General features: G+C 46.3%; 1 protein-coding gene across 5 annotated transcripts in view; it reads left to right on the top strand.

Moving 5' to 3' along the window:
• Positions 1–3,236: 3,236 nt before the first annotated feature.
• Positions 3,237–14,223, top strand: part of LOC118006572 (A disintegrin and metalloproteinase with thrombospondin motifs 12-like) — a 298,824-nt gene continuing 287,837 nt past the window's right edge. For 2 of the 5 annotated variants that reach the window (XM_034999294.1, XM_034999295.1), the window contains exons 1-2: positions 3,238–3,668; positions 10,706–11,070. In XM_034999294.1, the coding sequence (XP_034855185.1) occupies positions 3,542–3,668; positions 10,706–11,070 (492 nt within the window). In that variant the 5' untranslated portion in view covers positions 3,238–3,541. Of the gene's footprint in view, positions 3,669–10,705; positions 11,071–14,223 lie in introns of all 5 variants that reach the window. The other 3 variants (XM_034999292.1, XM_034999293.1, XM_034999297.1) reach the window with 2 other exon arrangements.

Here is a 14,223-nt window from a genome sequence, read left to right as displayed (position 1 = left end):
TCCCTTGGGCTTCTATAGGCTTAGTTGGAAAGTATGAGCTTTTTGAAAGCCTTCTTTGCTCATGAAAACAGAGGGAGCTCTTGGTGAGGCAATTTATATCTTTTGTCACAATTTGTATTTTTGCACAGAAAACACTTCACCATAGGAAACTAAACCACCACCCGAGATGCTACAATGATGTCTGTATATCAGTGTTCTTAGCCCTTCCACTCTCTGTAAATGAGGGCATGACACAGGGGCCTTAAGTAAGACAGACATGTGTTTGATTCTGTTTAGTGGCTTGGCTAAATCTTTTCCTTCTTCTGACCCTCACTACTTCATCCGGTTTCCCACTTCATAGTGATGTGGTCCTAGGCAAGTTGTATAATCTTTCAGTGTTTCCCCACCTATCAACCAAGGATAATAATAGTACTTACCTAATAGGTTTTTGTGAAGATTAAATAAGGTAATGCAGATACAGTGTTCAGCACAGTGCCCCGTACATAATCAGTGTATAATAAATTTTTCTCTTCTTAGCTATTATTCTTGTATTTTACATGTTTTTATAGTCTTTCTTCAGTGGTAGTATATTTTCATCAGCCACCTCAGGGATGTTTTGGAGACTCTGCAGTGATTCACAGCTCTGCTCTCTACAGTGGACATATCAGGAAAGGTAGTTGGCTTTTTTTTTTTTTTTTAATCACTGCCAACCTTTGTCACCAAGAACATTTGTTACCTTTTCCCAAAGAGCAGAGGAAAAGTTGAGTAAGATGAACTCTTCCCTCTACCCCGAGGAAATACCAAGCTTTGGAGGCATTTTGTAAATTTTGGAAAAAGTAGGAAGAACTTGGTGTTAGAATAGTAGCAGGATGCGTATTTGTGCTGAGTCATGTTGAAAACTTGCTGAACTTGGAGACATGAATTGATAGTTGCACCAGTAGGTGCAATTAGGTGAGTTGTTTCAACAGCACTTGGAAACAAAGAGCGAGAAAATCAGCAGTTAGGGTAAAACAAGGTTAGAGTTTGATGAGGAAGAGTTGAAGGCACTGGTGAGAGATTATTTAAGGAGATGAATCATAGGATATGGCTGGCAGAAAAGGAGATAAAGCCAGAGAGATGCTCATAGATTATGAGACAACCAAAGATGGAGAGATCAGGAGACAGGCAGTCCTTACTAGGCTGAAGACCCAAGGTACTGGGTATAAAGGTTTGAAAGGGCTGACAGAATACAAAATTTTGGTGGGATTTTATAGTTTCAATATTTCAGGCTTGGATGACTCTGGATGACAGGTATTTCTGGTCATGGTCTTGAGAGTAGGAGGGGCAGAGAAAGTAAGGGGAAAGCCATTAGAGTTGAAGAGGTTGTGAAACTCTGAGTCCAGAATGTTCCATGGATCCTCCCTGATATTCCCTGACATTATTGGGACTCAAAAGTTCCCAGAGTTTTTTACCTGAGAGACATAGCTCTTCTCCAGGGCACGGAAGCCAGGAGTGATCCCACCCTCAGATGAGACTCCGCTTGCTATTAAAAGGATAAAATGAAGAGGAAGAAGAAGAGGAAGTGGAGGAGGGAGACTGAGGGGAAGGAAAAGAGGGAGAAAGGAAAAGAAACAAAAGGAGTTCTGGCTCTAAGTGGTTCTTCAGTGCCCTTGTAATTGCATTTCTGCCTGATCATTTCACCAGATCGCCTGTCATATCTGAGTTTCTTTTGCACTTAAGTTATGCTCTTCCTACTTAATATTTACGTCACAGGAGAAGAGGCTCAGAGCACTTCCATGACTGGCCCATGATGACATAACATGCCATGTTACACGACAAGGGGGATAAAGGTTGCAGATGGAATTAATGTTGCTAATGGGCTGGCTTTAAGATCAAGAGATTATTCCGGGTGATCTGAGTGGGCCCACTGTCATCACAAGGATCCTTATAAATGGAAAAGGGAGGGAAAAGAGATAGTGTCACGATGATGCCATATAGGAGACTCACTGGCCATCGCTGACTTTGAAACCAGGGGCAGAGGGCAAGGGACTGAGGAGTGTGGGTAGCCTCTTAGAAGATGAAAAAAACAGGAAAACAACTCTTCCCCACAGCTTCCAGAAAGGAATGCAGCTGTGCTAACACCTGGATTTTAGTCCAGGGAGACCCATCTCAGACTTCTGACCTCCAGAGCTATATGACACTAAATCTGTGCTGTTTTAAGTCGCCAACATTATGGGAATGCTTAATGGCGATAATAGAAAACTAATTCATACCCCCTGGAAATACCGTGGAGCATATGCTTCCAGTCTGAAGGATTCATACCCACCCCAAGACTGTGAGGACCACCTTGCCCTTGGATCACGCTTTGCTGGGGCTGCCCAGGCCTGCACAGGGTTGAAGGAGTTGCTTTCCTGCACCTCTCATTGGACACATGGCTGGCTGGAGGCCATGGAGGACCAGTATGGGGCCAAATTCCTCCTGAATGGAGTAAGGAAGCCTGTTTCAGCCCAGAGGTGTGAAATCTTGGCTGGATTACCCAGTAAATTCTCAGGATGCTTAGCGAGCTCCCTGGTTTGCAGCATTCTCTCAGTAATGTAAAGCTCCAGCCCAGTGGATGCGCCCTCCATGAGCAGCTGGGCAGGTCAACTGGAGAAATACCTTCACACAGGTCTTGGGCTTATTTACTTCCTCCGCTGTCTTGGTTTCCTTGTGGGTGAGTGGAGGTGGGCTAGGAAAGGTGGGGTAATAAAAGTAGAAAGGCACCAAAGGGACCTGCAGACCCAGCGTAGCTCATAATCATTTGGTCTCATCACGTCTTCGTGCCCATGGACTTGTTCAGGGTTGAACCAGAAGATTAGCTCAGGCCATTTCCCTCTGTGTGACTTGGCCAAGAGAGAAACTGCCCATTTCTTTTTTAAATGGAAGTCCTAGTATGCCTTGGAAGGGAATCCCCGGGAAGCCTGGCGGATGGAGGGGTCTCCGTAGAGCATTGTTAGGAAAAGTTCGGAACTGGGTGGACAAAGGCAGCCAAGGGGGCAGCACTGAGCCGGGAGGGTGGAGGAGTGGGGTCCCCTGTGCCCTACCTCTGCGCTCGGCACTTTCGGCCTGTATTTCGGCCAGGGAGGGCTGGCCTGGGGGCCTCTCTTTTCGCAGTCCCGCCCAGGGTGGCTCTCCCGGGTCTCCCCTATTTGGCCGGCTCGGCAGGGCTCTGGGCGGGGCCGGAGGAGCGTGGGGGTGGGAGGCCGGAGGAAGATGCGCGGAGTTGGCTGCGAGGCCGGGCGCGGAAGGCAGAGGGGTGGGGATCTTGGGTGGGCTGCCCCCTCCCGCTCTGACCCGTTCCACACCCCGCGGAAAGCAGACTGCCAGTTGAATCATTCCCCTTTCAGGAGGGAAGGGGGATAAAGGTAACTAGCCCTTTTCTGCTTGAAAAAGCAAAGGGAAGTCGTGGGCAGCTTTGCAGCCGCTCCGTCCCACTCCTGGACCATGCACCTCTGCATCTTTCTGCTCGGCCACAGGCGAGGACTTGATTTCTTGAGCTGAGAGCTAAACCTTGGTGACTTTTCTTCTCCCCAACAACCGAATCATGCCATGTGCCCAGAGGAGCTGGCTTGCAAACCTCTCCATTGTAGCGCACCTCCTTAACTTTGGGGCCCTTTGCTATGGGAGACAAGCTCAGCCAGGCCCGGTGCACTTCCCGGACAGGAGGCAAGGTTAGTGGCTTTTCTTTATTTCCTTTGAAAACCGTGGTGGTGAGACGCGTGGAAAGTTGGTTGCTCTCCCTTCCCCTCCCCCACTGGCTGAACTCTGCAAAACCGTTTGGCTGAGTTGTAAGGAAATCTGGGCTGGGAGCTCAGTAACATAGGGTGTCTCAGAATTCAGTGTTGAATGTGATGGTTCCTTAATTCTTACTGAAAGGCCAGTATCCCGTCTCTAATACACTAATGCTGTGGCAGGAAAGACCCAAGAGGTAACTGGTAATGCCCCCCCCCTTTTGTCTCTTCTTTGAATGCTGCTCTGTTTCAATCCTCTATTTTTCAAATCATGAATATGGAAAATGATTTTTTTTTTTTTTTTTTTTAAGTTCCAACTGGCCACTGGCGGTGTTTCCAGTTAGTTTCAGCTCTGGACAGGGGAGGGGAAATGTGATTCCGGCCCCCTGCTGAGTGAGTTTGGCTGTGTTTTGGTTTCCTGGAAAGATTTAGGGCTGTCTTTTTAAAAATAACAGTTCTTTTTGGGGGACATTTACCACTGTAGGGGCTCACCTTTCCCTGTCCTGCCTTCCTGGGGGCGGCTGACTGCACGTCCTTGTGAATGTCATGAAACATACAATGCTATGGAAAACACTGGCGGGGTTGTGAGGACAACTTGTCCTTAAGCCTAACCCCTCGGGCAGAGCAGCACGGCTGCCTTGGTTTTTTTTATTGGACTTGGAAGGGTCAGAGACACTTTTGTGTTCGGTGGGGAGTTCCTTGCGCATCTAGGAGAAGATAGAGGGGCAGCAATGGCCCGCATGGCTGGAGAAAGTTCCATGCATCGAGACTGCTAAGGCACTCTGCATGTGTCAGCCCAGCAACCACTGTCCACAGCCTTCTGGGGTGCAGGGACCATTGTTACCGTCCCGGTTTTAATGCTGAGGAAGCCTGATGAGTTTATGGGCCCAGCTCATGGTGGAGTGAGGTTTTGAACCCAGGTAGCCTGGCTCCAGAGGCTGGCCTCTTAGCAATAATAGGGTAGGGGCAACACACACACACACACACACACACACACACACACCCACCCACCCACCCACCCACCACTGCTTTAGCAAACATTATGTTCAGTGTTTGCTGACTATGCTCAAGCCTTGAGAAGCTTCTCTAGCATTTGGGCCCCCTTTAATCTGCAAGACCACTTGGGTGGCAGAGATCAGGAGCCTGCCTTTGTTGAGGATTTCCACACAGGGTTCTGCCTACATTGCAAAGTTCAAATACTGCTGAGAGCTCATCTGCTGTGACTTCAGGAGCAATCCGAAGCAAGTCCCTTTGCTTTCCTTGGAAGCTGGAGCCTGAACACCAGGGTTAGATGTCAATCACCCAGCACTTGCTTGTGTAAACCTTCCAGATACAATCTCCCACCCCCAAGTTTAAAATAGCAGCATTTGTTTTTCTTTGAAAAACAGCCCCTTTGTGAAAAGTCTCCCTTCTGGCAGCACAATCAGAGCCTGTGAGCACTTCCCAGGGCGTTTGGAGAGGATTTGGTTCAAAGACACACATTCTCCTGCGTTGGTTTTCAGCTCTCCTTGCTCCACATCTTCTTTGTAAGCGAATTCAGCTTAGTGTGGAGCAGACCCCCCCTGGGCGTTGCTCTCTCCTCCCTGGAAGGGGAGAGATGGTTGTTTTGCTTGGTGGCCACTGGGGTTATGTCCTGAAACTATTTGACACTGACAAGTAGCTGTAGAGGGCTCGGAGTTTATCAGCGATGCACAGATATTTAGGTTTTAAAAATAATTTCCACTTCTAAAAGTCTTCTCCAGAATATTTGTTCTTAACTCACCAATGGATTTACAAGTAATCCACATTTGGTGCAACAGAGAAATTCCTGAGCAGGCTTCATTTAGAACCGAGTGGAGACAGGGAGAACAATTGAGAGAGAGAGAGGTGGAGAGAAGGGATGAGAAAATTCTAAGGCTTCATGGGACTAGGATGACCTGGGTTTTGCCCCAAATGATCAGCCTGTCATTTCACAAAGAACCGATGGACCTAGATTTCCACTTCTACTCTGACAACATTTTTTTTTTTTTTTTTAAAGATTTTATTTATTTATTTGACAGAGACAGAGAGCACACAAGCAGGGGGAGTGGCAGGCAGAGGGAGAGGGAGAAGCAGGTTCCCCGCAGAGCAGCGGGGGGGGGGGGGGGGGCGCAGTGTGGGACTTGTTCCCAGGACCCCGGGATCATGACCTGAGCAGAAGGCAGTCGCTTAACCAACTGAGCCACCCAGGCGCCCTCTGACATTTTTGAATTGCACCCAAATTCTGAGCATTTAAACTTGAAAGTGACTTCAGATATCATCTCTGCCATCCTTATTTTTCCAGAGGAGGAAGGGGGGGCCTCGGAGGTGAGTCTGTTAGTCAGTGTGTGTTCAGTGAGCACCTATGAAGTGCTCCTTCACCCGAGGGGTGGAGGGGATTGTACAGGGTGTGGTTGGAAACATTCTGATCCTAGATAATCATTAACATTCTTTCTAGCCCTACGGGTCGGGCAGAGGGAGGATTTTAGCCCTGGAAAAGAACACAGAGGTACATCCAATCTTTTCTGGGACCAGAAAAGGCAGATTTGACACTCTGCCCAGTATTCTTTCCACATCACTCACTTGTGATACAGAAAAGTGCAGTGACTTCCACAAGGTTTCTTGGTTCCCAACCAAGTGTCAGAACAACGGGAAATATTAGTCCTGCGCACAACGTACTGCCTTTTTTCCCACAACCAGTGATAGCCCCTTGGGTTCCTTATTCCTTGTATTGTCTACAAGTCACCGGCTGCATCTATGATCTCTTTTGCCCCCAGCAACTCTGAAATCAACAGGGCGGGCACTTTATCCCACAGTAGAAATGTGTTTTCGGCAGCACAGGTTGGTGTAAGAACAGAGGGAGTGTTTCCAGACAAGTGTTTTGAGTATGCTTTAAGACAAATGGCCTAATAATGTATCTATGCTATTTGGAAAAAAAGAAAGAAGGAAGTGATTTCATGTATTTTCTTTATGTAAGAAGACACTTCACAGTTTGGGTATTTTATTTGTGTTTGTTATCATAAGCAATGATAGTCCGGAGGTTGGTGGTCCTATAGTTGGTGAGCAACTCCAACCTCCTGTGGCGTATTTTACAACTTGGGAGGGATCAACGCCATCCTCCACATCTTGACACATGTGGTTTTCTGTGGTAAAAATATATTTGAAAGGTTGCAGCATCCCATGGAAGAGAATTATGAAAATGAACTTCTGACTCTTAGAGAATTTCATTGCTCTTTTTAGTGAAGAGTCCTTAGAAATTCATTGCTCTCTAAGATAGAAATACACAATACAAAGAGTTAAGTATAGGTTTAACCTAAACTATAAAATCTGGCAGGTAAATATTCTCTTACCTCTCTCCTTTCTTTCTAAGCAGAGGGTAAAAAATCGCCTGATGTTGCGAATTTTCAAAAGCATTTGTGCCAACAGGCTTCACTCAAAGCTTCTCATGAAGTATCATCAATGTTTGTGACCGAGGGTTTCGAGGCTAATTTTAAAGAAGGCAAGTCAAGGTATTCAGGGCTGATAATGTGTTTCCATAAAGCTGCAGACTGTGATGGGATTTCAGTGTGCCTCAGTTCCTCCCACCCACAGCCTTGTTGACTCCCCAACTTGACATCTGGTTCTCAGCGGTAGCCCCTTGAGAAGCAGCAAGGGCAGCGGTTAGAAGGGTGGGCTTCGGGGTCAGATCACCCCAGAATGAATCCTTGTCCTTCTCCATTGTCTTTTTACAGGAGTGGGAATGAGGGCTAAGATGAGGGACACAGTTAATAATATCTGTCCCAGAGAACCGTACAGATTAGACAAGACCAGATTGGTATACTCTAAATGCTGGGCTTGACCACAGGAATGGTAAAAATTATTTCCTGACATATACTTTCTCCACTTCTATCATATCCCCTCTGAGCTCTGCCTTCTGTTGGCCAAAGTTATAGCTACCTCATCTTCCAAACTAAATACCCACTGAGAGGAAGCCAAGGTGAGCGAGGGCTTCTCCCCTGTCTCTGCTTGGAGTTTATACCTATTTATGGCCACAGTGATCCTTGATGGCCAAGTTTCTATCTTTAATACCAATCATAGCCACTGAGTGCTATTTGTCAAGCACCGCTCTACATCTATTACATATATTAATACACACTGGATCCTCACAGCCACCCTAGGGGGTGAAAACTCGTACTGTGACTCCTTTGTATAGATAAAGCAACGGCAGGTGGGCCACCAGCATAAGTCACACTCCCGTGGCCTCTTATTTCTGTCCACACCTATGGGCTGACATGGCTTAGCTGCTTCGTTTGCAATCAAATCAAGAGGCAAAACTAGTCTTACCCCTTGTTACTCTACCTGCCAAACAGGCCATTATTATCCTCCCTTTATTGCTGAGCAAATTGAAGCCTCTTAAAGAAGTCAAGCCACCTTCTTCTTGTCAAATCATCTCCCCAGGGCAGTGATATCACTTCTACTCTGTTATACATTTCTGCCAAGGGCAACTGCTTATGTACATGAAGTACAGGGGCTAAGAACATGATTTTGAAATAGGAAACATGAGATTTCAGTATAAGTGATGTTGCATATTGGCTCTGGGACCTCTCTTAGGCTCTGTTTCTTTATCTATGAAATGAGAATTCACTGAAATTGTGAGGACTGAGTGAGAAGGGACTGATGGTGCCTGGCTCATAGCAAGTGCTCGTTAAATGGTTACTGTGGTTATTATCATTATATTATTGTATAGCCAACTTATGCTGGATCTCTTCAAAACCCATTAGAAAGAAAGCAACTGGGTCAAGAGCTCTAAATTTGTTTGCTCTTTTATTCTTTGAGGAGTAGGTGCTAGGGCTTAGGCAAGCTTTATCTTTCATTTTATACTTTCAAAAATCATGTTTAATTCTTTGAGATGCATCTTCAGCGACAGGCCCTATAAGGCAAATAGGAGCATTCCCTGAGAGGGGGAGTCAGCATCTGGGCAGTGAGCACGCACAGCCGGGCCCATTGCAAGATGATGGCTATACACTGTTGGGTAAGACTTTTTTTGCCCCTAACTTCCATCCACTGCTCACCCTGGAGAAGCCAGAGACATTACTGTGAGTAGCAGAAGAAAAGAGTAACCCAAAGGAAGCCAATTGTATCCACTTTCTTCCGACCCACCCTGGCCTTTCCCCTCCTAAGCTCTGAACTTGGAAGGTCGGTGAGACTCTGATGCTAAATATGTCCAGATATTCTTTGGGGAGTATCAGAGGACTGAGTCAATTTGACTCCTAGTTCATGGCACGCTAGCGTCACTGATTTGCGCAAAACCCCTTTCTTGCTTTATTTTATTATTTTTTTTGCATTTTTGTCCCCACTCCCATTCCTCCTCATGGAAAACCATTTTAATGGGTTCCATATGTATTTTTCCTTTGCATATGTTCTGGCTGACTTTGTATTATTGTTTTGGTGTGCATGTATTTTCCATTGATGTCAGTGGCTCTGTATTAACTTGTATTGTTTCTTATTTTTCACTGAACCTTGTTTTTAAAGGTTTGTCCGTGTTGCTGTGTGATTTGTTGCTCAGAACTGCTGCAATTAGAAGCAGTGATTCTGGATTTTTTTACACCTAAAAAACGGAGACTATTTATTAGTACCTAAGTTGAAAACTCTGCGCTCTGCCCCAGATTTCATCCAAGGCAGAGATGAACAATTTCACAAAGTGTGTTGGAAGGCAGTTGTCTGGGAAAAGAGGCTGTTTTATAAATGTACCCCATTAAGTCCAGTTCTTTTAATTAACCTACTACAGATGTGTTCGTTGATAGAGCGACACATTGCGAGCCAGGCAGCTGTGATGGGCAAGATTCTGCCTCCAGAGGCTTCGGGAATAAAGTCTGATGCACAAAAACCATGGTAAAATGAGGCTATTCTGAGAGGTATGGAAAGTTAAGGACCTGAAAGAACTTGAACCAGGGACCTTAGGAGAAAGAAGGGGGATTGTAGTTGGGATGTTCAAGCCTAAGTGAGAATAAACAGGCTATCAGTAGAGAGTGCAAAAGTGCGACGTAACTGTAGAAAACAACGTAAGCTAGAAGGCGCAAGGAATACATCTGGGAGGTGGCAAGTGGAATTTGATTTTCCTTCTTGCTCTCTTGCTTCCTCCCTGGCTCCTTTTCTTTCTTTCTTTTCTTTTCTTTTTTCTCTCTAACGCAAACAATGAGTTATTTTACTAAGTGGCTAATGGTTTGCCTGAAGTAGTCTGGCATCCTGAGGGATGATTCGCCCCTGCTAGTTAGGTTCCTTGTTCTTTTCAAACATCAGGATGAGGAGGAAGTGGTGGGAATTTAAACGTGAGCAAGCCAAAAGGTGTATGTGTTCTCCTGTGTGGAAGGGACAAGTGTCCTGTCTTGCATTTTTAAAGTTTTCATCTTACCATTTTATTTTGTATACTTTGTAAAAATAAAAAAAAAAATCCAACTTTGTTTCTTTAAGTACCGGTTTCATGTTACAGAACACTAATGCTGTGATCCGTGTGAAGTTTGTCAGAGTCTATACGACGGGTTAGCTGTTTTTATTTTTCTTTGAACCTGAGTTAATGGGAAGTTCCTGAGGCGTTTAAGCTCCTTAAAATAAACAGCGAGGCTCTGTGACTTGTATTCATCAACTCAAGACTTGAAACATTCCTTAAGCTGACCTTGCCTCCTTGCTAACTGGACGCCTCATGAGTGAATTCTCATCTTGATTTGTCTCTGGGAAAACATCTGCCATCCAGAGTTGTGCCCGGGTGCCGGCTCAGACTGCCACGTGTCATCCAGGAGGGGCCCCGAGTCGCTTTTGAGTGGTTCAGGGAGTTTACTGTTGCCGGTGTTTGTGCGGTAGATGGGATCTGTAAACTTCAGGCCAACAGGGGTATTTTGCCATCAACACGCTAAAGTCTAAGTTCCAAATGGCCGAGCGCTTACCTTGCTGGAGACTCAGCAGAGAGTGCTCTCAGTTTTATTCTTTGTGTCCTTTTCTTTCAGAGCATTTTATCAAGGCCCTGCCTGAATACCACGTGGTGGCCCCGGTCCGGGTAGATGCCAGTGGGCATTTTCAGTCCTATGGCTTGCACCATCCCGTCAGCAGCAACAACAGGAGGAAGAGAGACTTGGATGGCCCAGAGGAGCGGGTGTACTACAGAATTTCACACGAGGAGAAGGACCTGTTCTTTAACTTGTCCGTCAATCAGGGATTTCTTTCCAAAAGCTATATCTTGGAGCGGAGATACGGGAACCTTTCCCATGTGAAGATGGTGGCTTCCTCGGCACCCCCCTGCCATCTCCGGGGCACAGTGCTGCAACGGGGCACCAGGATCGGGACCGCGGCCCTCAGCGCCTGCCAGGGACTGGTGAGTGCCTGGGTCCCTCGCCTCCCTCCTCTGCCCCCAGGCCCCCGTCCTCCCAGCCTGCACACCCAGTTACCAGTGGGCTCGCACCCACCTTCAGCACGTGCAGATTCAACACTTGTGATGTGCATGGTCCTGGCTGCCAAACGGGTTGGGGAGAAATGCATGAAAGTAAAAGTTGACCAATGCGGGAGGTATGGAGAGTAAGGGCGCTGAGGCCTCAGAGCAGGGAGAACTTCCACCAGGAACGGCGTGGGGGGAAGGGAGGACTGGAGTCGGGTTTTCAGCCTCTGAGGCCGCTCTGAGGGGATTGTACCTGAGTGGCTGGCCAGCCCCTTTTGAATTAGGAGGACCTGGGTTTGGACTGAGAGAGGCTCATAGCGAAGACGGTGTCGTCACCGGCTGCTCTGGTAGATAGCTGACTATGTGGACTTCGTCATCAGACTTCATACGGAAACTTAGGCTCAGTTTATCCCTTCGTGCCTTGGTTTGCTCACCTGTGAGAGATAAAATGGAGATAATGACAATACCCATCTCACACAGCAGGGCTTGGCAAAGAACGGCCCGCAGACCAAATCTGGACCACCACTTGTTTTCATAAATGAAGTTTTATTGGAACATAGAGAAGCCCACGTGTTTACATTGTCCAAGGCTGCTTTCACAGTACAACAGCAGAGCTGTTGGGATCAGGACTGTATGGCCCATGAGCCCCCAAAATTGCTATCTGGCTTTGATAGGAAAAAAAAAGTCCTGATCCCCGTAATAGAGTATTGTGGGAATTAAATGAATAAATATATGTAAACACCTTAGGAGAGTGCTTACGAATAATACACACTCAATGGATGTTGGGTGCTATTATCAATTTTTTATGTTTCCAATATGCCAGGTACTGGATTGTGTGGCGTGTGAGGGGTTTTCTGTATGTCATCCTCTTCTGCTCTCCAGCCCCCCATCTTGGTTATATTTGAGTAGATGATGAAGCTTGAAGATGTCGAATAACTTTACTGCGCAGCTAATTTGAGCCCGAGACTTTCTACCCCTTACAAGTTGCCCTCTAATCCCCTCACCTCCCCTGGTTTTGGGGAACCACTAATCTACCTTCTATCTCTGTTATCTGCTTATTTGAAACGCTTGTTTTAATGACCCCTCCAGGAGATTCTGGTGCTCACTGAAGTTTAAGACTGGACTAGAGCAGTCATTCATAACCCTGGCTGAACATTAGGATCCTCTGCGGAGCTTTTAAAAAGTACCCATTCCCCACCCGTCCTCCCAGATGTTTGGATTTAAGTGGTCTGAGACTGGAGCTCAGACATCAGTAATTTTTTAAAGCTCCCTAGGAAACTCTAATGTGTGGTAGGTGTTGCCAGCCAATGGATTAGCGTGAGTGGGGATTAATTAGCAGTATTAGCCAATATTACTCTAAAGTAGCAGTTCTCCCCGAATAATTCTAGCGTGCAGCCAGGGTTGAGAACTGCTGCTCTCAGTTGTCCCCCCTTTTCATCCTGTACTCTCTCAGGGAGACTGCACACTGTTTAGCATTATTCCACGCTCGGGAACAGAATATTGGGACCTTTTCAATTTCAAATGGCCCCAGGGAGCAGTGTGGACTACCATGTGGGCATTTTCAGATTCAGATTCCAGATTCATACTAAACACAGGGACACAAAGAAGCAAATAGTCACTAATGGACTAATGTGGTAGCCAGATGATGGAAATTTTAGATTCAAATTGCTGAATGATTTTTGCCAGAAGAACGAGTCTACTGGCATAATTTTGTAGCCCGTTACACAGAATTGAACAGTTTATGGACAGTTATAAAATAGGCACTAAAATCCAAGTGACTTTCTTCCCTTTCTGTGAGCATATGAGCTGGCTGGCTCCAAGTTCATGTACCATTATGGCCAGTGCTCCGCATCGAAGTGATAGTGGTTGGACGTGTGTCTGATTTCTCCTGATCACTTCTCTGGAATCTGACTTCTGTGGTATTTGTTTTCCCTTTCACCCAAACATGACCCCACCATCAAATTCACAGGACGGCAGGCTTAGGATATATTCACTTTTACGCCCCCCACCACCCTAAGGACAGAGGTGGCGTTTGGGAAGGCTTTCTGAGGAAGCAAACACTCTCATGTGGAGGAGGACATCTGCTTCTCCTTTCTCTGGCTCAGGCCTGGCATAATCTTTGCTTTAGATGTAGTCACCCTAATGCTGTAGGCTGTGTTCTCTTGGGGTTGTCTATAATTTAGGGTCTATTTAGCTTCCCTTGGAGCAGGCTCAGATGGTTGCAAACTGAAGACCCAAGAAAGGTCACTCGGGCCAGGGTGTGGGGTGACCTCCTTCCTCCACTTAATACCTTCCACATGGCTTTGGTCCCCATCTTCTTGGAGGCTGCTCTCCACTGAGTCAGCCCGTGTCCCAGCCCAGCAGCATTCCCTCTGTCGTCTTTACCATTCTCGTCACTCTCTCCCTTCAAGTCTTTATAACCTTGAAGTTATGGAATTTGCTTCTTTTGAACAGTTTAGTTGATTTGTTCCATTCTAAGTTCTTTGATGGAGAGACCGTGTTGTTTAATCAATTAGACTTGGAAGTCCTCCTTGGTGGGAGTCATTACCTGTGAGACTCCCAGGGGGGTCGTTTTGGATTTGCTGTTGCCAGGGGCCCTCTAAGGATTTGTTCCAGGTCAGTTTGTTGTTAGTATTTCAGTTGACGTTTCTGTAAAGTGTTACACTCCACACTTCTGCATGATACGGGATTGGGGTTCTGACCCTTCATGGGTAACCCCCTTCATCGATGGCTTGGTCTAGTCTCCCAGCACCTGGACTGTATACCTGAGTCAGTAAATATTTTTAATGTTTGTTATTTTAGTAAATATTTTAAATTCTTGTTCACAGTCAGAGACAGTATTTCTCACCTCAGGCTTTATTAAAGTGAATATGATTTTTGGCTCTATCCTAAAGCCTAACCTCAATTCCAGCCACTACCGGGGCATTAGATCCTGACCCCTAATCTGAATAGCTAGCTAGCTGGTCATGGCTCTCTCTCTCTCTCTCTCTCTCTCTCGGGCCACTAAGCTTCAACTCCCACTCAACTTTTTCCTTTTCCCTTTTAGCACACTGAGATTTTCTTTCTTGTTTTGAGCTCAATTATGGATTGAAA

The sequence above is a fragment of the Mirounga leonina genome, unplaced genomic scaffold, assembly GCF_011800145.1.
Source record: "Mirounga leonina isolate KUSES-001 unplaced genomic scaffold, KU_Mleo_1.0 Mir_97, whole genome shotgun sequence".
NCBI classification, from domain to species: domain Eukaryota; kingdom Metazoa; phylum Chordata; class Mammalia; order Carnivora; family Phocidae; genus Mirounga; species Mirounga leonina.
This window is presented reverse-complemented; position numbering and strand designations above follow the sequence as displayed.